Genomic DNA, 27436 nt, shown 5'->3' on the forward strand with positions numbered 1-27436 from the left:
ACTGAATTTTGATCAACGCAGAGATATAAATGTAACCGCTCTAACGGGTCTTTTAAATTAAATTTTAGCGACTCTGAAGGTGTGATGAATAACGGGTTCGATTCCCGGCCGCGGCGGCCGCTTTTCTGATGGAGGCGAAAAGCAAAAACGCCCGTGTGTACGAGATTTCGGCGCACGTTAAAGATCCCAAGGTGGTCAAAATTAATCCGGAGCCCTCCACTACGGCGCGCCTCATTGCCTGCGTTGCGTCGGCGCGTTAAAACCTACAATCAATCAATCAAATTGATGAATAACGCTTTCAGATCACTTATTTACGGCTTTCGTCGCAAGTGAACTTGCGAATTGAATTGTCAACACACGCAGTACAATCAACATATCATGTTTAGCTAGGTTTTAGCAAAGTGACAAGCAGGTTTACAGTGTGCAAACCAAGCTTCTGGGACCTCACAGTGAGCACAAATTTTCTGTTACGGCTGCTCTGTTGACCATCGTTCCTTTTAAAATCTAACAGGTGCCTGCAACAGCGACATGTGTTTGCATTCTTGCGTATAAGGTCACTTACGAACCCTAAAGATGGCAATAAATGATCGAAGTTGCGCTTTTGCAGATGTAGTAAAACATTTCCTTTTTATTTCTCGTTGCGAATCAGCGCAACGGGTTCCCGGTAACTACTTTGTTTTGTAAACTGAATATCGCCTTTGTCTTGGCATTTAATTCTTGAGGATTGGTTAAAAAATGAAATTCTGTGCATTTCTTTTTTTTTGTTTTTTTTTTTCGGGAAGAGGGGGGGGGGGGGGTCCTGCCAACGTTGCAAGAACAGAGAGAAGAGAACGCATGTAACGCGAAAAGCCAAACTATGGTTATCAATACTTACAATCGAAACTACACTAGGAGTTGTGTTCTGTAGCGGTGAAAAAGCAGTACTTTAACACGTATTTTCAAAATTAATTAACCCCCCTTTGGTCCGAGATTGTCCAGAAATTGTGGTTCGCCTTTTTCAAAAATGTATTGAAAGCAAGCATTGTGGGAAAAAATTAAGAAAAAATCAGCGAGTCAAGGCACACACCCCTCACACATGTGGGCAACAACGAGCATTATATTACACGTTTTACCCTCTTTCTTTAAACTTAGGTCCACCTTAAGAGGTTAAGACGTGACCATATTAGGCATTTGGTTATGCTGAGTGAGACACGTTTCTGGACAAGGTGATTCATGTCGGATTTGAAAATGATATATATGAAAATGACACACGAAATGCCACATGACAGACGCAAACTCACAACTGCTTAATTTTACCAAAAATCTCCCCTAAATACTCTAGCGCATCCATAGAAACGTATTTTAAATAATACGTAAAATTAGCAACTCGATACAGTTGAATAAATGTTTATTCCTCCTCCTCAGTATAAACACGACTAATGGTATTTATTTTAGAAATATACGGGAAGGACACGATCACACAGGCGCTTGCTGGTGTAAAATACGTGTCCGGTAATGTATGGGCGATAGCTCAGGGGTCGTGTGCAGTGTAAATGTTTTTGTTTGTTTCTTCTTTCTATAAGGACACAGCGCAGTTTTACAAGGGTGTGGAATTTGCACGCGTATGCACAGGTCTTGTCGCTTCTTACCCGTTTCGCGTACTAAACTTTTATCCTTTAAATAATCACCACGCCACCTTCAAAAAGCACCCTTCGACGTTCCCGAAACGGCAGACGACTGCACTCAGCAATAGGAAAAGTGCAATGTGTGGAAGCAATTGATGTTCACACTCAAGCCGCGGTGACCACGGCGAAGATGTTTCGCGGAATTAAACCAGCGCATTAACCCGCAACGGCCGCTGATTATTGCGTTTCTAGAGGAAATGCACAAGCAGAGGTAACTATGTCATTGCTTACTGCCAAACGAGCACACATATTGGTTGTTTCGTCGTGTGCAGCACGCGTCTTGCGCCGCACGCAACGTGGAAAAGCAGACGACGCGAGAGCGCCATCCACACTAGGAGCAGTTCGTCCCGCCGCCGCCAGGGGCCGACTCTGTTCGCGCTCGGGGCGAATAGGCGTACGCAACTGCCGTGGTCTTCAGCGGTGTTCTGCAGCCGTTATCCCCGGGCGTCCACGCAGCCGGTAACAACGTCGGGGGAAAGAGAGAGAGAAAAAACTTTTATTGTCCCAAGGGCTATAATTCAGGGGAGGGGTGGAAACCGAGGGAGGAAGGCCCCCGCCGACGCCGAGTGCAGTCGGCGGGGGAAAGGAGCGCCCGGCGGCAGGCGGAACAGGGCGCAGCGACAACGGGTGAATGGAAAGGCGGAGGCGTCCGTGTCTGTAGGCGCGCCGGAAATTGTACAGCGGAGAAAAAGAGGCCACGTGATTTTTGCGCGCACCCCGCGTGCGCGGTCCCTTTTCCCGCGTTTTTCACTCGCACTGATAAGTCGTTCTTTTGTGTGCCACGGTGGGTGCGCCTCCTCCCCCTTCCGCGCGCGCAGGCGCAGTCGTGTCCCGGTTAACAAGGTAACTACGTACACAACGGAACAGACGGTCTGCTAAAACTCTCGAATCTGTCAACAAAACCCGGCCCCGGCAAGCTTCCCACGATTACCTTGTATGTCACTTTGTAAACGTTAAATTAACAGTCCCATTAGACCCTGGGGAGTGCCTCGTGGAAGGCACGAATATGTCCTGTTTGATTTGGGCGGTGTGTCTTTGGTGCTTTGTGTAGACGAACTTTGAGTAAGGCACACGCGGTGTGTCGACGTGTCGCTGCAGTAGTGCGCGATTTTCTGACGCAGAAGGTTAGCGATATGAGCGGGCGTTACGTAGGCGCTGATGTTTCTGAATTAGTTGCACATAGTTATGTTGTCTTCAATGTGGCAAGGAGCTCGCTTGTGCGCCAGAAGGAGTCAACATGCTCGTGAAATCTTTCACGGCCCCATCGCAAGAAGGAGAAATGATGAGGCGGCAATTGATTGATTGATTGATTGATTGATTGATTGTACGGTTTAACGCGCCAACGCAACGCAGGCGATGAGACACGCCGTAGTGGAGGGGTATACGGATTAATTTTGACCACCTGGGGATCTTTAACGTGCGCCGAAATCTCGTACACACGGGCGTTTTTTCTTTTCGCCTCCATCAGAAAAGCGGCCGCCGAGGCTGGGAATAGAACCCGCGAACTCGTGCTCAAGAGCGAAACTCCTTAGCCACTGAGCCACATGATGAGGCGGTGTATAATGTATACTGAAGGGGGGAGATGGTGAGAAGAGGAAGACATGTGGAGGTAGGGGTACGATGGAGAAAGGATTTGAGAGGTTAGTAAATGAAGGTGATGTAGTGCAGGCGGAGAGGCAGGAAAGATGCGAGCGACGGTGAGGTAAATGGCTGGCGGGAGGGGACTATGGAAGAGGGGAAGGATATGAGAGGAAAGAAGAGGCGTTGTCTGGCGTGGATTGCAGAAACGCCATAGTCTCTTGATGCCTTTTGCAGCGAGGCAAACATACACGTGGCCCAGTTTTTTTGTTTTTTCTCTGATGACTGCTTACCTCCAGACAAGGCCATATTTTGTTGCACTTCATTCCCACCCTCCTAGCAGATAATACCATCCGTTGCTGGCGCACGACACCGGGCATATTTGATATAGGTCTGCAATCCGACGTAAATAACTGGCATCGCAGTGCTCGTATCCTGCATCGTTGATATGTACAGTCTTTGTCAAAATTTTGTGGGCCATGGTGACCGTGGCCGGAGCAGGCGCGCGGCCGGGCAGGGGCGCTGCGCTTGCACTGTCGGCTGGTTGCGCGGCTAAAGAGAGCGAGGGGAACTTTGCTCTTCCTTTCGTAGTGTGTCCGGCACGACGAGTGCTGCGCAAAGCACGTGCGCTGAAGCGAAGTGCGCCTGCTCTGAGGAGCCGGCCGCGCTGCACTTATCGCTCCAGCCGTACTACGAAGGGAAGTGCGAAAGTTCCCCTCACTCTCTTTAGCCGCGCAACCAGCCAACAGCGGCAAGTACAGCGCCCCTGCTCGGCCGCGCGCCTGCTCCTGCCACGGTTCCCGACGCCCACAAAATTTTGACAAAGACTGTACCTCTTGTAAACATGCTGTGAACAACATTGGAGAGATTGTGCATCCTTGCCTGACGCCTTTCCTTGTATATAGGTATTTTACTGCTCTCCTTATGGAGAACGATGGTAGCTGTGGACGCATTGTAGATATCCTCTAGGATTCTTACGTAATGGCATCGTAGTGCTCGCATTCTGCAATGTAGATATGGTAATTTCTGTATTGTATGTACCATATACTCCCTCACCCAGAAAGCATAGCCGCGCAAGAATGCGAAGTCAAGAAATTTCGTAATAACCACGGACGCGGGAAATTTCTACCGCGGTATGAATGGCGGCGGAATTCAGTAAAGTTAGTGAAATGACAGCGTACAAGATAGCCCTTTATTCATATTCAGAAGAGCCCGACGGGGGCACCAGTTTCGAGGTCCAGGTCAATGTCCATCAGAGCCGGCCTGGTCGGGAGGCCCGGCATGGTCGTTACGTCGCCCGCGAGCGCGTACACGAAGCCCGCCCCGGCGCTGAGCCTCAGTTCCCTCACGGGCAGGACGAAGTCACGTGGTGAGCCCAGCAGCTTGGGGTCGTGCGACAACGACAGCGGAGTCTTGGCGATGCATACGGCAAGCCCGCCGTAGCCCTGGCGCTCGAAGCGCTCGGCCTGGGTCTTGGCCAGCGGACTGAGCTCCACGCTGCGAGCGCCGTAGATGGTGCATGCCACGGCCTCCAACTTGCTCTCGATGCCCATTGAAAGCTCGTAGGCGAAGCGAAGCTGCGGAGACATGGTTGAAAGAGACGGGAATTTCCGTAAGAAAAAGGGGTGGACACAGGACAAGACCTTGCGGTACACCCTGCAAACATTATCTTTTAAGTGAGCCCGCACTTTATGATTCAGAAAGGCGACGCCGGGAAAGCGAATAATGAAAAGGACAGAGACGTTAAGCTAACTACGCATAGAGCGAAGAAAAAGAAAACGGGAAATTGTTGTGTACTATACATCCGTGTCCAACTGGCGTAAATGGCCACTGTTAAACTCCGAAGTCTGCCACTTCAAACTTCTTGGACGCCTTCCTAAAATTTGTATGCAAATGCAAGAAATGCCAGGCGTTTTCATGCTTCCCAGCAATCAGCTACACAAATTTATTTATTTATTCACAATACTGCCAGTCTCTACTGAGAACAAATGCTGCACGCATTACAACAAATCGTGAAAGAAGGCTGCTTAGCATGAATGCCTCCGACTTTCAAAACTGAAAGTAGTGCTTAATAAGGATATATTATATATATATATATATATATATATATATATATATATATATATATATATACACACACACCATCCTGCAATTTGAACCCGTGTTCCGAATGTGACTATAATTTCCGTAATCATCTTGTACCTCAGAATGAGATTTCTCGGCGGCCTCGAGCAAAATTTGTCTATCAGTACGCACAGTCTTTCTCAACAGTAGAGAAATTATTTAGTAGGCAACAAATCGTTAAAACTACCAGGTAACCGTTTCATGCCAGAAAGCTGGTGAAAGCAGCTCTCTTTCTCGTTATCTTAAAGTAGTTCGGTCCCACCTCAAGCTTCGTCTTCGAATTCTTTGTGGCTTATGAACTTTCAGGGTGGCCTACAAAATTTTGACAAGGACTGTATGGACGAACGAAATCGTACGTCACGATATTGTCACTTTTAGCGTCGCCATGACTGGCTCTTCAATAGCTACGAAATGGCCTGCAACTCGCATTGGTGATGTAACCATAGCATCCTCGGAAGCCTGTGGCCGCCGGAAGAAGCCATGGTTTAACGAACTTCCACGCTGTTAGGGGTCGTGAACTCAGATACACGCAACCATCCAGAGCTTCATACTACCGTGATCTGGGTCCCTAGCTGGACACGCAGGTGTAAAGGGGAATGAGAAGGCCCACGCCTTAGCCCGAGTTGCTCTTTATGATCCGGGCACCCTAATACTCCAGCCTCGCTTTTATGACCAAAAAGAGAACCGCCGAGAAATGTATTACACTCGTAGAAAGTGCTTACAGGACGCCAGATATCAGAGAACTATCCTCCCGTACCCCAGAAAATTCGCCCGCACTGACGCCGTCCTCATTCGACGAGCACAAACGGGCACGCTACCAACACAACATATACAACACTACATAGACGGGCTTTCAGGCACACCAAAATGTTCACACTGCGACCAATACCCCAACAATGAACACACCCTCTGGACATGCCCAAACATACAAAGCACCCTGAGATCTTCCCTGCAACCAATTCCTGCCAGAAAGCGCCCTACTTGCTGGGAGGCATGGGTCACACCCCCTAAGGAGCTTGAAGAGCTCTATTGGACAACGCTTCTGAACCACGTTAAAAACACGCGAGGACTATAGACGGCCAGGACTATAGTGCCAGTAACCCAACCAAGACAACGAGTAGTCATTTGGACACAGGTTTCAAAATAAAGTCTCTCTCTCTCTCTCTCTCTCTCTCTCTCTCTCTCTCTCTCTCTCTCTCTCTCTCTCTCTCTCTCTCTCTCTCTCTCTCTCTCTCTCTCTCTCTCTCTCTCTCTCAAGACAAATCTGCGCTGAACCAAAAAATTGGCCGCGTATCTGCTCCTTTCGTTGCTAATGTCGACAAAAGACGACAGTATTAATCGACTTTTGCCAAGTAAATGCCTCCCTTCGCTTTTCCGCTCACCTCTCATGTTGTTCCTCTTGCGTTGCGCTCCTCCCAAGGTAAACACGCTAAAGGTGTGCTTAAGTAATTTTTAATTTACCGCGTTCCACTGCTCCAGGCCGGGTGTCTCCATGTCAACGCTGCCGTACGGCGGAGACGCGCGTGAATCGAGGCGCCCTACTTCAACGTTGATAGAACCACATTGCCCCACCCCACGTGCGTTCCAAGCAGAACGTGGAACCTATCTAGTGGAACCTTCTGTGACTGTTGCTGGTTGATTTCTTAAAACGGCGCCAGCTATAGTGACGCGGGCGATGGTGGAGTGAATTTTTTTTCTGCAGTTGACGAAGTATTTAATTTCGCAAAAATCAATCATGTTTGGTTTTTTTATACAGGAACACTGCAAATATCACCTCTGTATTGATTTGTTGCCTTATATTTGCGTAATGTCTTGTTATCCTTCAACAATGTTGTCAAGTATGAACATTACACCGGACTTAGACGGGTAGATTTAGCTGTGGGTATATAAGACTACTGCGCCGGCCTTGTTTTACTTTGGCCGGGTGTCTGAAGTAGCCTATAGGAAAGACTATCGTCTTTAAAAACCTCAAAGAGGACACCGACCTTAGGCCTAGGCTTGGAGCACGCGTCCTCGACGGCTCGCGCCAGATCCAGGGCGCCCTCGCCTCCGAGCTCCCAGTGGCGGCAGATGACCGCGCCCTGGGCTCCGGCGGCGAGGCTCATCTCGCGCACCAGGTCCAGCTCGGCCGGGCTGTCCGTGGCGAACGCGTTCACGGCCACCACGGCGGGAAGGCCCAGCTTGGCCGCGTTCTCCACGTGCCGGGCCAGGTTGCAGAAGCCGCTCCGGACCAGGGACACGTCCTCGCGGCTGTACTGCTCCGGCAGCGGCGAGCCCAGGGAAATCTGGCGGCACAGTGTCAAGGGACACAGTTATGCATAGAGGCGTCTTCCTTCATTGAACCTTGGTAAGGTCCTGGCATGTGCTGGACTGTGCTGCGCATGCGCAGATCCATTCCTCCCTTAGGCCATAAATAACGCGCGGCAGTGCAACCGTTAGCGACCAAGCTGTAGGTATTACCATATTTTCGCGCGCATAAACCGCACGGGAAATGCGAAAATTTCAGTGGTAAAGTAGAAGTGGGGATAATACGCGCGGTTTTTCCTTCACTGCAGCTTCACGGTAATGCGTGCTGTGCCGTGAAGCTCCTACGCAGTAACACTGAATAATTAAGCCTTCCATGGCAGCGATTGCGCAAAACATACAGGGACAACGAAGAAAAAACAAGGACGAGCACTATCTAATGTAATGATCCGAGTCTGTTCACTTGCGAACCATCTTTTTATTCTGTTCCTCAACCTTCTCTTCTTTTCCTGCCCCTAGTCCTGCCTTCGTCGTCTTCAGCTCTCCACACTCTCCGGGGCCGTTTTCGTCCTTCCTCTGCGTGTAGGGAACCACGTTGCTGATGGCCGCGACTTCCACAGTCCCGTTACCCGTCATGTACCACACGGTCTTCAAAACGACATTGGTAGATGCTGTCTTTATGACTTCGAAGGGCCCGATAGATGTGGTTTTTAAGTTGGCACATCCTTTTCGCACCAAGACCAAATCGCCTGCAGAAATAGCCGGAATACTCGTGTTGTGACGCCTGTCGAAGAAACGTTTCATCGTCTCCCTATACTTCATTTAACCCGCAACTGTCCTTTTCGTTTCTTGAAGTTTAAGCCTTGTCGTCAGACCAAGGATCTCGTCAGCGGGCAGGTATGATGGCTTACCAAAGGCTGCATACTGAGGGCTGCACCCCAGCGCACTTGTATGCGACCGGTTGTGATGCGTGACCGCCGCCTCCAGACAGCACTTCCAACCCCTGGGAAAGTTAGGGTAGAAGTGGATGTACTGTTTAATATCTCTTATGGCCCGTTCTGCAAGACCATTAGCCGCCGGGTGATATGGGGCTGCAAACTTGAGTGTGATGCCTCTGCTTTCCGCCCAGCGTATCATTGCTCGGCTCCTGAAAGCAGGTCCATTGTCAGACACAACGTATTTTACACCATTAAACATCTCTCTGTTCAGAAGCGCTATTATAGTATTTGCGTCCTCCTTTCCTGGTTTTGCAGCCACTATCCTGGAGCATTCATTGATACACAATAAGAAAAACCGTGTCCTTCTTACCCTTTCACCCTTCTTTTTGAGCTCCGCAAAATCTACATGTACTGTCTCAAATGGTATTTTTGAATGGGCTGCAAGGTCATTGCATTCATTTTCTGTCTCTATTTGGCCTTGTTGATTTTGCATGAGTGACGAGAGCGGACGTATGCGCTTACATCTTTTTTCATGTGTGGCCACGTGAACCTCTTCCTGATCTTGTAATAGGTTCGCCAGAAGCCGTCGTGATCTGACTCTGGACTGTCGTGGTAGAGCTCCAAAACTTTTTTGACCAGTGTAGGTGGAACGTGAAACCGTCCATCTACACATTGTAGTTCTTCTGTTCCTTCCCACAACCTCAGAGCAATCAGTGCATTTACTTGTTCACCACTCTTGCAGCTTATGTCAATAGGAAGACGGGAAAGGGCATCAGCATCTGAAAGCAACTGCCCGGATCGGTGCAATACGTCGAAATCGAACTGCTGCAATTCGCTGATCCAACGAGATACTCATCCTTTAGGTTGACTGTCATGCAGGAGATATGTAAGGGCCTGGTGGTCAGTAAAAAGTTTGAACTTCTTGCCCTCGAGGTACGATCGAAAGTACCTCACCGCTAGCACAACAGCCAGAGCCTGTTTCTCTGTTGTACAGTAGTTCTCTTCAGACTTGAACGTATACGAGTAGTACCCAACCACATGTAGTTCTCGATCGTTTGTAGCCGAATGTCCTCGTTGGTATAGAACGGCGCCTGCACCATATATGAGCTCAAAAGGAAGTGAGAAGTCTGGCAGCGTGAGCACGGGGTCAGATGAAATGGCTGACACTAAGTCGTGGTACGCTTTTTCGCACTCTTCTGTCCACTGGAAAGCCGTAACCTTTTGAAGCAGGCTTGTTGGTGGCTTCGCACGAGCAGCGAAACCCGGAATAAAGTTCCGGAAGTGTCCTGCCAGACCGAGAAAAACTCGCAGTGCGTGTATGTTTTCAGGTCGCTTCATATTTCGTACCCGTTCAATGGACTCCTCTTTCGTGCTTTTAGTGAATCCATCCAGCACGCGCCCGAGAAATGTGATTTTTGGCTTAAAGAACTCACTTTTCTTAAAATTGACTTTCAGCTTGGCTGCACTCAGTGCGGTCAAGACAGCGGTCAAATGTTCCGCATGTGAGCTATCATCCTTGGAGTACACTATAATGTCATCAACATAAACATTGCAAAATAGGCCCAAAAATGGTTTCAACATCCCGTTCATCATCTTCTGAAACCAGGCGGGGCTGTTCTTCCACCCAAAAGGTAGTCGGTTGTATTCGTACACGTCTAAGGGTGTGACAAAAGCCGTGTACTGTTTGTACTCCTCGAGAGGAATCTGCCAAAATCCCTTGCACAAGTCTATGCGTGAGAACACGTGGCAGCCTCCCGTCTCTTCAATGGTGTTGTCTATTCGTGGCATCGGAAATGGGAAAAGGTCAGTTTGTCGGTTTAGAATCCTGTAATCTGTGCAAAAACATAATGAGCCATCTTCTTTTAACGCTAATGTCTTGGGGCAAGCAAATTTGGAGACTGACGGTCGTATTATTTCAGCTTCCAGCATGTTTTGAAGTTCTTTCTTTAGCCAAAGCCTTTTTTCACGGGACATATTGTAAGGCTTTCGTCTAGTGGGTGTTACATCAGCAAGCTTGAAAGGAACAGAGAATTTTACCGACGCAAACGAGCTCTGGAAACATGAGGCGAACGTCCTCCTCACACCGAACAAGTCGGTCTGTTGTGCTCAGGAAACCGCAGGCCTCCGTGTCAACGCACACATTATCATTCCAGTATAGGTTTATTTCAAGGGTTTTCATATCAGGTCTTGAGTAGAAATTGGTATTCGCACCCATTAACAACTAAGGCGCCGATCTCTGTGCTTTGACCTTGGTACGTCACCTTGGCTTTTATCCACTCATCGTAAAGTTGTCTCCTTCCGTCAAAGCCCTGTATTTGTACTGGTCTCCCTTTAAGAATATCTTTTTCAGACACAAGTGACTTGTTTATAACGGACACGGAAGCGCCACTATCAACTAGTGCTGTGACGTCGGTGCCGTTAACTCCCAAAGTTATGAAAAGAAGATTTAATGTGGTCAAGTAAACAGTCTCAATTTTTGTCGTCGGGTGGGACTGATCACCCTCATGTATTAGTTTTTGTCCTGGGTTGCTTCAGCACTACTATGTGCTTCGACTTGACGGGACTCATCCGAGGTTATACTGTAACTGCAGGGGGATGCAAGGTTAATGGCACCATGTCCTCGGTACCGATTCTTTGTGTACCCGATGACACTTCGGAAGTTCCAGACCTCTGTGACGCTTGCCCGGTTTCGAAATTGAAACGTCGCGTACCCTGCATTCTCGGAGCAGCATCTATGCACAAGCCTTGAAAACACTCCAAAGGTTCCTCGATTGTCTTTGGGGACACCTGCTTCTGAAGATCCTTAGGCAACCCGTGAATAATCAGTGGCACAGATGAAGACTCCGGGAGATTAGAATCAGCCATTTTCAGTAGGCGCGTTTTCTCGTAAAAATACTCCAAGGGTTTGCCCGATCGGTATTTACGGAAAATTGCACGGTCCCACCTTTTCACATAGTTTTCTTTGAACGTTGCGAGAAAGCTTGCCTTCCAGCTGTCCCAGCTGTCTGACGCGTGTGTGAAGAAGTGCAGCTCATACCACTTCTTTGCAAGTCCCGTCAAAAACAACCGCATGTTTTCCACTCGGTCGATAGCTTCGTGCCAGGAGTTCTTCTCGGATGCGTATTCATAGGAACGAATCCAATCCTCAGGACTTGAACTCTCTCCGTTAAACCGATCCGGCTTCACCATTTGTGTGCGCTGTCTTTGTTGACCTTGGACCGTAGCGATGAGGGTCTCCATGAGCCGTTGTTGCCTCTCTGCCTGCCGTTGTTGCTCTTGCATAATCAGAAGAAGGCCTGGGTCCATGGTGGTAGCGTTAAAGCTCGGGGCCGTGTTCGTGTTCCCTGACGCCCTCATGGTTGGCTCCATGAAGTATTCCTGGAACTCGGACAGCTTCACCCTGAGCTTGAGAGAAGACTGGGTAGTCAGGTCCTCGGTTGTCTGGCCGGACTTCTTTGCAACCCAGCCACACAGTTGTGGTGTTGTGATGCACTGGGGCAAGTCGTACGGCACTTCGTCATCTACTTGGCATGACGAGAAGTAAAACTTCCCTTGTGAGTTCCACGTGGCATGCAGAGTAATCCACATAGTGTCTGTCTTCGGAATCCTGTCGGCTGCGCCAATGTAATGATCCGAGGCTGTTCACTTGGGAACCATCCTTTTATTCTCTTCCTCAACCTTCTCTCCTTTCCCTGCTCCTAGTCCTGCCTTCGTCGTCTTCAGCTCTCCACATCTAACATCTAACAACTGAATTTTAATAGTAAATTGTGACTTTCTCCTTGCACTCAGTGTATTCTACTTGATAAATATACGCTTTTTATATCTACATAGTATGTGATGTGTTGCTTGAGCAGTAGCTTTGGTGCAGCCTTCCCTGCATCAAATGTGCGGGAAATATGCGAGAATTTTTTTTTCTTTTCCGGTGGGCTGAAATTGGGGTTGCAGATTATAAGCGGGGCGGGTTATGCGCGCGAAATTGCGTAATTCCCTGCATACGAATGCGTACAATTTTGCAGCGAGCCATTTTTTGGCAACGCACACTAGCGCCGACAGCACAACCGAAACCCTGTGACGCCAACGTGCAATGTAAATCGTTTCACCCATAGAATTGTTTTACCACATCCATCCAAGAACGAGAAACTTAGGAGAGGCCCTGATTTGATTGATTGTAAGGTTTAACGCGCCGACGCAGCGCAGGCGGTGAGGCGCGCCATAGTGGAGGGCTTCGGATTAATTTTGACCACCTGGGGATCTTTAACGTGCGCCGAAATCTCGTACACACGGGCTTTTTTGCTTTTCGCCTCCATCAAAAAGCGGCTGCCGCGGCCGGGAATCGAACCCGCATCCTCGTGCTTAGCAGCACAATATATAGGATAGGCCCTGACGACCCGGTTTGTGATTCAGAAACGTCATCCTAAGAAGACCACTCGCCCTCTATATTTCGCATAATGTGCCATGTGCCAACTATGTTCGTGTTTAAAGCAATTAAGGAACGGTGACTGTTCCGAAGATGGCAGAAATTGGTAAGAGTCCCACAAGATTTCTTACTGCACCGCCGACGGTTATCCAACTCTGAAGGCTTGGCGTACAGCGCGTGCGAAGCTCCTCATCTCTCAAAGCGGCCGGTTCAGTCGCACACCAAGAACGACGCCATCCCGATATCGATACGCTCGTGCGGCATAATTCCCACGGCTAACCGTAGACGACATTATTAATAAAGAAAGGAAGTCCGCAGTGGTGCACCATCACCAAACAGTGTATCTGTTAGCAGCACGGAGCAAGAATTATATTTTGAGGCAAAACGGCCCCTTGCGGCAAGAGCGGGCGAGCGACCAGGTAACGTCGCAATGAAAAGAAACACGGACAGCAAAGCTTCGTAACTACGATGACGAGGTAGACGACGGTGGCACCTGGGACGATATTCTCGTGTTTGTCCGTTTTGCGTCCGTTTTATTGTGACCTTCCTCCAGTTGCACGCAGGCTTTGAGTTTACTTTCGCGCAACTGTTCTGTAAACACATTTTAAACAAATAAGCATATTTTAAACGATCTTTTATGTGTTCATTATACCACCAGCGAACCAACAACAAGACGACGAAAAATCGTCTGCTCCCAATCGTCTGCTCCGAGAATCCGCGGCTCATTGCTCCGCCGTGCTTGTATGGCGTCACATCCGGGTGTTCACTTTTAGCTGATCAGGGCTCACTGAAAACGGACACTTTTGAAACGGACCCAAAACGGACAAAATACGAAAATACCACCCGCGATGGACGAAATGATAGTGGCCACAATTCATTCCGGGGGTGTGGAAGGCTGATCGCGGCGGCCGTGCAGTTTCTTCATCTGCGACAGATGCCCCCGACTTCACCTAGGCCAGGCTCTTGTGACGTTATCTGGCCGCACTAGGAAGCGCCGTTTCCCCACCTGTCTTGTTGTCTTGTTCTTTTTCTGTGGTCAGCAGCAGGGAGGGAATTGTGCTGCAGGCAACAATCGCAACCGGTTCCGACACAGATGCAGTAAAGCAGTGAGCAATGCGGGAGCGTCTCAAAAAACAAACTGAAAATTAACGGGAACACGAACATAGAGACAGCTTCACGTGTTCGCGACCCCATTAATTTGCGCGCAGTTTGTTTTTCAACACGAAGTTTAAGTGTTTTATTCCGGGATACACAAACATTTGAGTAACGTCATATCCGTCACGGAAATGGCGCCAGTACAACGAGGCAAGCGGCCTGTAAAGGGTGCACCCCTGCACACAGGGTCTTCTTGCGGGGAAGCTACCTTTGGTACTAAAGAGTATATTATACGTTGTTCGTTTTGGGGTTTTATATTTCAACACGAAAGTGTTCTGTGCCAGGATACACCAAGATTTCACTGACGTCATATTCGTCACGGAAATGGCGCCAGTACACCTTTGCCGAAGCGACCCGCCAGCAGGACGTCGCTCCCCAAGTACACCCACACGACAGCCGCCGACCCGCAAATCATGCTCAGCTGCAGATTTCGCAGCACAATTCACTTTTGTGTTTTACCGATTCTTATGACAGAGGAATCAACCACAATTTTTTTGAGATTCATCGATTACCAACTCACCCAACTTTCGACCCTTTTACAGTGCGGACGCAGCTTCTTTTCACGAGTGACCTGTAGTACTCACCAGAGGTCCGCCGCCATGGACCTTGAGGGCACGTACGGTGACCACGATGACCACAGCGCTTGGCGAAAGACCTGACGCCCTGCACTTGATGTCCACAAACTTCTCCATGCCGTTGTCGGCGCCGAAGCCGCCCTCAGTCACTGCGTAAGACCGTCTAGCTAGCACTTCACCCAGGACCACGACCTTGCAAAAGAACCACAAGGGCAGAGGTACGTGCACATACCGACGTATCCGTTGGGGCCGACCAGCTTCAGCGCAATGCGGTCTGCGATCACGGACGAGTTACCGTGCGCGATGTTGGCGAAGGGACCGCAGTGGATGAGTGCGGGCGTGCCTTCTAGGGTCTGCAGCAGCGTTGGACACGCTGCGTCTTTCAGAAGGGCCAGCATGGCGCCAGCCGCACCCTGCAAGAGACGCAGTGCACATGAACATCGCACTTCTACTGCATTCATGTCAACACGCAGGGGTTTCTTTAAGGAATTTAGGCGGTAACATTACAACCATGTCTACGTCGTTTGGCAAGGGACAGAGGAGGAAAAAAAGGAGGAAGGGAAGAAAAGGCTTTTTATTGAAAAAAGCAGGCAACTGGCGGCGTTAACGATCGCCTACATATTTTTCCGCTTAGGATTGAGGATAAAAGAAGAGAAGGCCCATGAATGAGCTAATCAGGGAACAAAAAACACTGGTGTAGGCTTGGCGCGCGACGACGGAATTACATGCATTTCTTTTTGTTTTGAGCTTGGGCCACATAATTGAAAATTTCGAAATTAGGCCAATACCACCCATAAGCAAAATCTAAAGAGCTTGGCGCTGCTTCGAGGGACAAGTCTATGGTTTTAGAATAATCTTGAGAGTGATTGGTCTTTGTTATGACTAGTGTGCCCTTTGCGTACCCATTGGCCCACTTGGCGATAACAGCCCTTTATGAAGGGAACTATACGCTGCCCTACCAGAAATTACGAATCTGGTTCAATGGATCACATATTGAGAAAGTTGATTGGCAGAGCTGATTGAAGTTCCTTTGATACTTGACAATAAAAAGCGGTCTTGCAAACTTGTAAATAATGCATGTTTCAACTTGTAGGAAGTCTTTTCTTTTATAAAGTGTGGCATGCGACCGAAACGAGTAAAAAATGCTATCGATGAACTTTTCCGTACTACAAATTATCAACGTCACAAAATCCCAAAATGGGTTGAAACAGATACTAGAGTTTCAATGGTACAGAATGAGAGCTACTGCTTTATCAGAGATAAAAAAATCCCGGCCATCTCCACTAACGTGAAACCTGTGGAAAGGCGAAGCACGCAGTGTATAAGTGTATTCTTGGCGCATTCGCGCTCTTGCCAACGGAGATGAAACCGATGGGGGCAGAGGTATACAGCTTTGCTGTAAATGCCTCTTTTCTTTGAAGCACGAAGCTTTCTAGCGCGAGGCGTAAACGAGTGTGCTGGTGTTTTTTAGTACGCTTAAGAAGCGCTCCAGCGCAAGGCGTAAACGAGTGTCCCGGTGTTTTAGTACTGTGACTACATGAAACGACGATTACGACGACGACAGGAGACACCAACAGCCCCAGCCCCTAAGGGGCTTTGCCCCTAAAATCCGCCCCTCTTCCGCAAGTTTCTTCATCCTTGTGACAGAAACAACGTAGTATTCGCTACCATGTACTAACCAAGTCATCCGCTGTAACTGGGTTGCCCTGACGGTCGCTCGCCACCACGATAGCCCGAAGCCTGTCCCGGAGGTCCTCCAGGTCTTTGGCGAGGGCCAGAACCGCCATCACCTCACTGGCTGGCGTGATGTCGAACTGGGTCTGCGCGGCGTGCGAGTACATCGTAGAGGGTATTACCCGAATCGGAGTTACTGGATATAGACAGTTGCGAAACTCCCCATAGGCCCCATGTATCGAAAGCCGGTCTTCGGTTGCCCCCCTGCGCCGGGGCAAGCACGGGGCAAGTTGACTAGCCTGTCGTCTGTCGGCAGGACGTTTAAGCAGTACTCAAGTGCTTGCGGCTGCTGCCGTAAGTCATAAAAAAAAGCCGCAAAAACACAAGTAAATTTTACGTAATTATTGTGTTTTAATTTAAAAAGCAATCTTTATTTTACAGAAGAATTTTGAATAATAATAGTTTAACGAAGTTCCGTTTTCATCTCCTAGGTGCCGCGCGCGTCGACTTGCCCTCAGCTTCCACGGAGTGGGGGGGCTAGCGCCGCCCGGATTCTGAAGCGGAGTTTCGCAACTGTCTATATTGAGTAACTCTGACCCGAATCGCATGGCGCACATAGAAGTCCTGGCTATTCACAGAGAGTAGCGGTTGAGACATGGCGACCTTACCTGTCGCGCCATCTTACTTTCGGCTGGTCCCTGGCCAATTGTGATTCGGCGAAGGAAGCGGTCGTTGGTGTCCATCACTGTACGGGGAAGAGGGTCGGCGAATTTTTCATCAGTGCGACATCGGGGGAAAAAATGGCCGCGCATCTGCTCCTTTCGTTGCTAATGTCGATGAAAGACGATAGCCTTTCGTCGAAATTTGCCAAATAAATGCCTCCCTTCGCTTTCCCGCTCACCTCTCATGCTGTTAATCTCCCGTCGCGTTCCTCCCAAGGTATGCACGCTGGAGGTTTGCCCCAGTCAATTTAAATTTACCGCGTTCCACTGCTCCATGGCGGCTGCCTCGATGCCAGCGCTGCCGTACGGCGGAGACGCGCATGAATCGAGGCGCCCTACTTCAACGTTTATAGCAACGCGTTGCCCTTCTCCACGTGTGTTCCAAGCGGAACGTGGAACCTATCTAGTGGAACACTTCGTAACTGTATGTTGCCGTTTGATTTCTTAAAATGCCGCCAGAAGCTGTAGTGGCACGGGCGACAGCAGGCGACGGAGTGACTGTATTTTTCTGCAGTGGGTGCAGTATATTTCCTTTGTTATCGCAAAAATCAAACATCCATGTATTTGTTATAAAGATGCACTGCAAATATCACTAAGTATTGATTTTCTTATGTTGTGTTCTTGTTGAACAATGTTGTCAAGTATGAACATTAACACCGGACTTAGATGTAGATTCGGCTGTGAGTATATAAGTCTATTGCGCAGCATCTGTTTCACTTCGGCCGGATGGCTGAATCGAGTGACAGACAAACAGACCAAAATTCTCCCGTTCAAAAAACCTTCAAACTCCTGCCAGTGATTCCCCGATTGTGTCAGTATTCTACCAGAATTTATAACGTGGTCCACTTACTGTCGTGATTCACTGCAATACGCAGGAGCAATGCGCAAAAGACCACGCCCGTTTTAAAGTCGGCTTCGCGCCCTTACACGTGCGCGTTACTTGGAAGACATTTTTCAGGGACAATATAAGTACGAAATATGAAGGGCTCAAAGCTTTCTATGAAGTTCCTCCATCAGACTCGACGCATTTTTATGGAGCCCCTATAAAGTCGGTTTCACTACTATGCACAAATGCATTTCTGGGAAGATATTTTTCTTGTTGGGGGGTGGAGCGGGGGAGGCAAGATATGAAGGCCCGACGGTTTCTTTAACAAATACCTCCATAAACCCCGCGTATCATCCCTACGAAGCGCAACGCACTACGATACGGACAGGCATCTTTATTCTGGGGGATGTAGCCGAGGCGGTGGTGAGAGACAGGAGAGCAGAAGGAGTGGGTCTGGCACGGTCCCTTCAAAACTTGGCTTACCTATTGCCTTGAACTCGTTACCCTACAACAGATGTATCTCGCGCAGATCTGAGCTGCTGATCGCAGAGTGAAAAATATTAGAATTGAAGCTTTTTGAACAGAGTATATCGATTCGTGAGACGCCCATTTTAAAGGGCCTATTATAACCCAGTGGCACTCTTAGGTTAAAACGCGCCAATAGCGCCACAAGCTTAACGCGAAGGCAAAGCGGGCGCCGACGTTGGGACATAAAAATCGCGGCGGATTGGCCGATTGGAGCTAGAAGCGGAAAGTTTCCATGCGTCGCAAAATCTGCCGAGTGGCGTTGTAATCCTGACTTCACTGACGTCATCGTTCATCTGAGACCGTGCTGCCGGGCCGCTGCACGAATGCCGGAAGAGATCACGTGTGCGACGAATGCTGATTATCCGGAGCCCAAGTTCGCTCCAATAAGCGTTCGTTTCAACGAAAACAATATAGAGTGGGTGAATCATTTCCTCAAAATATAACTGAACGCTGGTTGCGATGCGCACACTAAAGCAACGAAGATGGGGATCATCGAGCACAGTCATTCCATTCCGTATACGATACAGAGTAAAAGCCCCTAACACCATCTACTGGTTCGCTTTCAATTCACCAGTGAAATATCCTTTTGAGAAACTACTAAAGAGGACCCGCTGTTCGAACTCTGGTTTGGGGCTGAGTCTCCGGTTTTGTTTGTAACGGAATAGATTTCAGCCCCCGCAAACCTAAGTGTTCTTCTCGAGTCAAGTGACTTTTGCGTAAGAATGTTCTAATTTACTTGCACCCATTTTTTTTTCTCGTAAAATACCAGTGGTTCGGATTGTGTTGATTGCTTTAGTCGCAGTGTGCAGCCTATACATAGCTCGCACTGACGTCATTATACTAGAGCACTGATTACACGGTGGAAGGCTGCGAACTTATCTGCGACCGTTACATGTGAAAGCTGACAGCAGTGCTCCAGAAAGGGCTGCGGTGACGTCACATGCAAGCTATGTATGTCCCCGTGATTGATTGATTGATTGATTGATTGATTGATTGATTGATTGATTGATTGATTGATTGATTGATTGATTGATTGATTGATTGTAAGGGTTAAAGCGCCGACGCAACGCAGGCGACGACGCGCGCTATAGTGGAGGGCTCCGTATTAATTTTGACCACCTGGGGATCTTTATCGTGCGCCCAAATCTCGTACACACGGGCATTTTTGCTTTTCGCTTTCATCGAATCCACGACCTTGAGTTCAGCGGCGCAACGCCTCAGCCACTCAGCCACCGCGGCGGGTCGAAAACTGAGAGCAATGCTCCAGAAAGGGCTGTGGTGACGTCACATGCAAGCTACGTATGTCCCCGTGTGATGCTTTGCGCCGTGCAGGAAGGGCCGCTGCTGTACGGTTGAGGAAACGGAAAGTCACCGCCGGGCGCTCACCCCTGTTCCACGTGATGCTGTCGGGGTCCACGTCGAGGCGCGCGAAGCGCTTGGCCTGCTCCGCGCTGAGTTGGTCGGGTTGCAGGTCCGTGGGTAGGCCGAGGCGGGCCAGCCGACGGCGCTGGGAGTCCGAGAAGTACTTGGCACCTTTGCGAGGCGTTACCAGCCTGGTGAAAAGCGCCTTGTCCTGCTGCGTGGCCTCATGAAGCATGCGCGCATCCAGTTGAGCGGCCAGCAGGTTATTGGCGGCCGTCACGGCATGCATGTCACCCGTCAGGTGCAGGTTGAAATCGTCCATGGGAATGACCTGCGAGCGGTGGCTTTTACAACGCAGCTGTTGACCTCTCGTTCGTCGAAATTGTTCCTGCCGTCCGTGTGCAGAAAGGAGGTGGGAGCGGGCCGACATCCGGATAGCAAGAAAACAACAAAAAAAATAACCCAAGAAGACAGTGAACGCGACACAGCCGCTCGCGTGCCGCTCAAAGCCAGAGGACACCTCCCTATTGGTCGCCCGGAGGAAATTAAAATCAAAGCTCATTTCTTAAAAAATGGCAAAAACGGGAAGCTTTCTCCTATGTAAACTGAGTCAGAACCAAAGTCCAAAATATGTTTTCCCGAATTCCGAAATTCAGACTGCCTAAGTCCAAAGCCAAAGTATACCTCAACTCAGCCAAAGTCCAAAGCTAACGTCCAACCTCACACCACCAAAGTCCAAAGCCAAAGTCGAACCCTGCTTAGAGAATTATTTCATCATCGCTACCCGTGTGCAGACTGGCAAACTATATTTTGCGTATTACGACAGTTCTGTTACGTGTGTAAAAACATCCCATTGTTATGTGGTGTGTGTGATTGAAGCACCCATTGTGAAACCTATTGCGTGCAGTTGGCTTCCGTGCAGTGTTTTACCCATATGTCGACGCCACCAGTGAAGCGAGAAAGCTTCGCCTTAAAAAATTAGCAGTGGCTTAGCTCGACTATGCCAGGATATACGTAGCGTGAGCTACGTTCAGCTGGTTATTCTTAGGTTTCCTAGTTGTTTAGGATTATCTGATTTTCACGCTCACTGCTGCTAAAACGATTTCCAATCCAATCCAGTCCAGTCGTGATCATGAGGCGATGAGGCGCGCCGTAGTGGAGGGCTCCGGATTAATTTTGACCACCTGGGGATCTTTAACGTGCGCCGAAATCTCGCACACACGGGCGTTTTTGCTTTTCGCCTCCATCAGAAAAGCGGCCGCCGCGGCCGGGAATCGAACCCGCGACCTCGTGCTCAGAAGCGCAACGCCTTAGCCACTGAGCCACCGCGGCGGGTAGCTGAAACAGTTAAATTATCATGTTATACAGTGACAACTGCGTATCCTAAAGCCCAAAAGCGAGCGTGGGCGGACGTGATGAGGGGGCTTATACTGTATCCGTGTCTGCTGTGGTTCAGCGCCGTACGCCGCGATATATTCGGGAGCTCCCTGTAAAGCACACTTCACTCCGAGTGTACTTATTAAAATGGAAAGCGAACTTTGAGAGGGAAGTCACTGCGGGGCTGAAGGCGAGTAAAATGAAAATTATTTAACTGCATTTTGACGTAGAGAGCGGAGTGGATCAGGGAACAAACGCGTGTTGAGGACATATTTGTAGAAATTGAAAAGAAGAAATGGACGTGGGCAGGGCACGTAATGCGAAGGCAAGATAACCGTTGGTCATTAAGGGTAACAGAGTGGACCCCTAGAGCAGGCAAGCGTGACAGGGGGCGGCAGAAAGTTAGATGGGCAGATGAGATCAAGAAGTTTGCGGGGATAAATTGGTCGCAGTTAGCACAGGACCGGGATAATTGAAGATTAATGGGAGAGGCCTTTGCCCTGCAGAGGGCCTAGATAGGCTGGTGGTGGTGATTATGATGATGGTGACGTAAACAACTCCGGAGCCTTTTGTCAAACAGAAGTCGATGGACAGCGAAGCTGTGAGGCGCCGAGCTGCTCGTTCTGGACCTCCCCGTCTCCCGTCTCTTATTCGGTCCCTGCGCTTGAATGTCTTTCTGAGCTCCACCTTGCCACCCGGCGGTGTTCACCTTGTTGGCGTGTGCCTGTGCACGTGTTCGTGGCAAGACCTTGCACCTTTCGTGTTTCGGCTCGCTTACACTCATCTGTCCCTGCCCCAAATTTTCTCGCTTTCGCGTATTCACTTCTCCTCGACGCTTAATGTTGCATTTTAATGAAGTTTTCCCTCCTTTTTCTTCTTATTACGACAGCACAACTTACACTGACCCCATATCACTGTCACACGACATCGTTTGCGAGATTACCATTTATGCCATGAAAAGTGACCTAGTACGCGCAATTTTGCCGTGGTCTACACCATTCAAGACACCCTTGCTTTCTTCTCCCCCCCCCCCTAACCACTGGCCTTCCTTTCGATTACAGCTCGCAACAATCCACTTCCTTTTTGCACACGGACGCCACTAAAAACACACACCAACAAGAGTCTGACACCTTCATTCTAAAACATAGGTGTCGGTCGCAAACCTCACAGTCCAAACGTGCAAACTCTGGATCCGCGCGAACATTCTTCACCACGTATACGTGGGCCCGTTGAACTGCAGACCACAGTTAGGACCTGGACCTAGGTTTTTTTGGACAAAACGAAAGTCTGACGATTACGGTACTCCCTAATGCGAAATTTGAGCGCAGCGCGAACTGCAGTCTTCACGGTCATGGCGCATGGCCGCTGCGTCTCAGGGAATGATCGCGTGATCATCGAACGCACGACGGCGCGCGCTACTCTAGCGTTATCTCGCAGCGCGTCGCCGCCGCCGAGCATGCATTGAAAACCGTGTTTAAACCTCCCGCGCAAATGTCACGTGGTTCGGATGGACCACGCAACAGAGAGGACGACGAAGGACCGATGTATGTGCTGGGCTTCTGGGCTTTTTGTGAACTTAATTGAAAAAAAGCCTTACCTCGCAGCGCGTTGCCGCCGCCCAGCATGTTGTTGCAAACCGTGTTTGAACCTCCCGCGCAAATGTCACGTGGTTCGGACGAGCCGCGCAACGAAGAGGGCGACCAATGACCGATGTACGTGCTGGGTTTCTGTACTTTTTGTGAACTTGAACTTGACAAGACGCTTGTTTTCATGGATGCCTGGCGTTGCGTCTCCTTTCTCGGGTGCCACTAGACGCCAAGGCGCGGTTTTCCCACACGTCTTGCGGGACCTCGGCATACCGCCCTCCCCCTCGCACTTCCGCCATACTTTCTTGCTCACTCTACCTCGTCTACCTCCGGTGTCCTCTTCGTTTTCTCGGTTACAGCGAGGGACGACGACGCCACGATCCACAGGAGCGTGTGCTTAAGAGCTTGCGCTCTAAAGAGTCTGTTCTCTGTCTGCGACCAAGAAGGTGAACGTACCTGGGCGTACCCTCCCCCAGCGGCGCCACCCTTGATGCCGAAGGTGGGTCCCTGGGAGGGCTGGCGGAGGCAGGCGATGACGTTTCGGCCGAGGTGGGCGCCCAGCGCCTGGCACAGCCCCACCGACGTGGTGCTCTTGCCTTCGCCCAACGGCGTCGGGTTCACGCCGGTCACGAGCACGTAGTGGCCGTCCGCTCCTTCCCTGCAAAAGGCGTGTCACGTGATAGATCTATTTCACACGTGAGCGTGGACAGAGCAGCCTCGTCCAACAACAACATTTTGCAGGCCGCTGGTGCTATAAGACAACTGCAAACCATTACGCTCTTAACCACAGACTACGCAGAAGGCTGCAGGCGAACGTTGCGCAAGACGAGCGCTCGTTGTGCTTTTTCCCAGTCACCTCAGCAAGGCTATACACCTAGTTGCTGCGATATGGAAGTGCTATTCCGGCACTCCTAAAACACCGCAGCACCTCCGAACGCACCTAAATATGAAAAAAGGGTGTAAGAAACATCCCCCTCGCGAGGGGCACGATCAAATGCAGAGCATTTCTGCGGGGGGGGGGGGGGGGGGCGCCTGCAAGTCGTATGGATTACGTATTGGTTGTTGTTGTTGTAATTGTTGTCTTCCAGCGTAGACATTGTCGATGAAGTCGATGGTGAAACGTGCCGTGAACCCCCTGCCACGGCTATGACGCAACGTGGAGCGGCTATGACGCAACGTGGCGCGGCTATGACGCAACACAATCCAACACAATCCACTTTACTCTAATCCAATCCAAATCCAAGCCAATCCAATCGAATCCAATCCAATGCCCCTCGCGAGAGAGTGTTATAGCGCCGAAACCTTCCGTTCTGTGGCGGCTTTGTGGCTCAGTTGGTAGAGTACCGTGCACCTTGCGTTCCGCCCGCAGAGTCGTAGGATCGAAACCTGGCGCCGGCAAGTATTATTTTTTTATATAGTGTAGGGGGAGCGATGCGGACGCGGACTACGGACGCCAACGCGGGTGACATCGTGAGTTACTGAAATGCTCTGCATTTAAAAGAGGCGACGGACAGGGCGCCAAGTGACGTGCCCTGAACAACTTTCTGGGAGTGCTATTAATACATCATACCTGTTAGTCTTCATAGCCACGTCGTTCACGCGCCCAAGGTGCAAGCTACGTGCACACTATCGTCTAACATGCCGTGCCGTCCTGCCGACGGCCGCCAGAGCGGACGTCGGCAGGGCGGCTGCTTTGCGGCTGTGCCGCTCTGCCGCTCTGCCTCTTCACGGCAGAGCGGCACGGAAAGTTCGACGCTAGTGTGCACGTAATTCTACAGAGAATGTGAAGACGAAATGCCCAGCAACAGGACGATATAAGATAACAATAAGCTTTCTCTAACAGAATCCTGAATTAGAGAATATTGATGCAAAATAACACATTCTCAGAAAACCGGTGTCAGCCAATAACATATCCCTAGAATTCCACTAAAAAAGCCGACCGTTCAGGAATCTTGGATAACTATTGCAGAAGAGTGATATTTCGTATAGCGTAAGAAGTCGACTTGATATGAACACTGTGGGAACACTTTGTAGAAGTATGAATAGTTTTTGTGTAATTCGTTGTAGAAAGTTACTTGCCATATCATGTTTCAAGCTGATAGTTTCACATGGCACCAGAACCCGGTATAAACTGCGCACTACACAAGCTTTCGCCTGTGCTAAGATACTTTGCACAACACTGAATAACTCCAAAGTTTTATGCCTGAAAAAAACTGCGATGAGCTTAAAGTACAGGAACCTGATCCACTTTTCTAAACTTAAGTTGCTTTATTCGAGATCTCGTTTCATTACAAGTGCTCCACAGTCGACACTGCAGTGCATCCAAAGCTAATAATCTCCTGTTTTAACGAATTACTGCTTACAACAAAGTAATACCCGTGCCACACGTACACGAAAAATGACATTAAGTGCTTAATGCCTTAAGTTTTAACACCATTAATTCGCTGCTAGACGCAAAAGTCTAATGCCATTCGCTCTAATGTCATTTTTGGTTTAAGGAGTTCCGCAAAACTCATTCACCTTCGCGAACGCCTTAAATCTGCCTACTCTCGAATGCGACGAGCACCAAATGAAACAGACGAAACTCTCAGTACCAGAGTATTGACGCGGAAACGTAGCTGAACTCGAAATAAGGCGATTTTTTGTGCACTCTTGGTGGCGAAGTTTTGAAGAATACGAAGTTCACTAAAACAGAGGCAAAGGCACAATGTGTTAAATTTTTCAAATTTGGCTACCGCTGGCAGGCGACGGTAGCTGCTCAAGCCACTTTTAGAAACAGCTCACACCATTTTTAAGCAAACACTAAATTTCTCATAACGTTTTCTTTCACAAAAAACATTTTTAACCATAGTAAGACACTTTCCTCTACGTCAAATACTTCTACAATATCAGTGAATTTCTCTTTTTGGTCATTATCTCCACCATGCCTAACACATTTAATGCCTTTGCGTTTTCGCGTATAGCACGGCCCGCCCAATTAACGTCATTCGGTATCTTAAGCCCTTAACACGTGTACGTGTGGCACGGGTATTAGTCTGTTCTCCCGAGGAATTCGTTATAACGAGGTTTTACCGTATTCTTCAACCAAAGGGCCCGTTTATGAGCGTTAGAGTAAAGAGTTTCGGCAGGCTGACACGATCCCGGCGGGGCCCCAGAACTACTGAGCGCATGCGCAGAGCGTTCCGACGTACTGTTTCAGCAGCGGCAGCAGCAGCTTCGCTTTGTGTCGACCGTGCGGCTCCCACTCGTGCGGTTTGAGGCCCATCTCCTGCGCCAGCTCGGTGATTGGCTTCGGCTTCTGCGCCAGCGCGATGTCCAGGTCCGATGGCACGGGCGACTGGCGCGATAGCGCCAGGTATCGCATCTGCCACGTGGACGCTGCAGCCGCCTGCGCATGCGCGGTGGCGTCCTCAGCACGCGGATGCAACTACTTCGTCCTGGGAGCTGCCATTTTATCAGTGGGCTGTGCTAGCGGCCATATAATTGGCGCAGTCGACAGGAAGATGTCACTGCGCATGCGCAACACAGCCCACAACATGTCCTGAACTTTAATATTAAATATTAACGGATGTCGACTTCACCGATTATAGCGCCGCTAGCACAGCCCACTGGTAAAATGGCAGCTCCCAGGACGAGAGAGAAAGAGAGAGAGAGCTATTTAATGTGGGCTGGAGAGGTCAGCTCTGCTAGCGGCAGTGCTTGCTACGCCAGATGGGGATGATTACAATGCAGTGAAGTGAATGCGAGAGATCGGGAAAGGAGCAATAGAGAGAAAACAAAAATTAAATAAAAATGGCACGCAATGAAGTGCAAGGAAAAATTCCCCGCATTTCCCCGAGGGGAAGAATGTGAAAGTGCGAATGCACGAGTTGAATTTGCGGGGTTCGGTAATGTTCGCGAAAGAGAGATCACACACACACACACAACTACAAAGAAAGAAAGATGCATTTATTCACAGACACCTATTTGTGTTGTCGTTGTACTTGATTGCTAGAGCGGATCTCAGCTTTGAAATTTCGTGTCAGTACTCCTTTAAGCGGGTGCATTAGCCCTTCTCACGCCCGATTCTTGGCCAATCCCCCACGTGGGTATGTGCCATGTCAGCGGCCAGGCTGTGCGCGCCCATCTCCACGTGCGCGGACATCGCTGGTGGACGCAGGTTCAGGGTCGCTTAAGAAGTGCATTGCACTTAAAAAAACTCGAAATAAAGTTAAGTAAAAGAAAAAAAAATGAGCGAATGGAGCCCACGAAGCGCACATCGCCTAACAAGAAAGAATCAAAGCGTACATGACGACGCAAACGCGTTCAGGCGTAGCCATGCGCACAATGGAAAAATTACAAAGTTTTGTCTAGTCCTGAATCTCGCAAAAAACGCAGAAGAATTTTTGTCCCTAAAGATGAGTCATTGTTGTTGTCCCAGGGTCCAAGGAAGTGACACAACTGAAGGCTTGCTCCACGTCGAACACGAGACAGGCAGCTCGCCGCTGTTCCTCGCGCAGCGAAGTAGTTAAGAAGCTATAGCTTTGCTTGCACATTCTTCAATATGGCGCCTAGGAATTGCTTCGTACAGGAGCGCAGTTTGTGTCGTACGCAATATCGTAATTTGTCGCGTGAAACGTAATTTAACACGTATTAACTTTGATGTAGCCAATAATTATAAATCGCC

General features: G+C 49.4%; 1 protein-coding gene across 2 annotated transcripts in view; it reads right to left on the bottom strand.

Annotated features, from left to right (window-relative positions):
- Positions 1–4412: 4412 nt before the first annotated feature.
- Positions 4413–27436, bottom strand: part of Pug (pug C-1-tetrahydrofolate synthase, cytoplasmic) — a 33564-nt gene continuing 10540 nt past the window's right edge. For both annotated transcript variants that reach the window (XM_077674348.1, XM_077674349.1), the window contains 9 exons: positions 25962–26158; positions 23227–23428; positions 19832–20138; positions 17038–17114; positions 16375–16515; positions 14928–15108; positions 14705–14844; positions 7352–7651; positions 4413–4819 (listed from right to left, as the gene is read on the bottom strand). In XM_077674348.1, the coding sequence (XP_077530474.1) occupies positions 4445–4819; positions 7352–7651; positions 14705–14844; positions 14928–15108; positions 16375–16515; positions 17038–17114; positions 19832–20138; positions 23227–23428; positions 25962–26158 (1920 nt within the window). In that variant the 3' untranslated portion in view covers positions 4413–4444. The remainder of the gene's footprint in view (positions 4820–7351; positions 7652–14704; positions 14845–14927; positions 15109–16374; positions 16516–17037; positions 17115–19831; positions 20139–23226; positions 23429–25961; positions 26159–27436) is intronic.

This window comes from Haemaphysalis longicornis, unplaced genomic scaffold (assembly GCF_048455015.1).
Source record: "Haemaphysalis longicornis isolate Haplotype H1 unplaced genomic scaffold, Haemaphysalis longicornis Haplotype H1 scaffold_6, whole genome shotgun sequence".
NCBI classification, from domain to species: Eukaryota; Metazoa; Arthropoda; class Arachnida; order Ixodida; family Ixodidae; genus Haemaphysalis; species Haemaphysalis longicornis.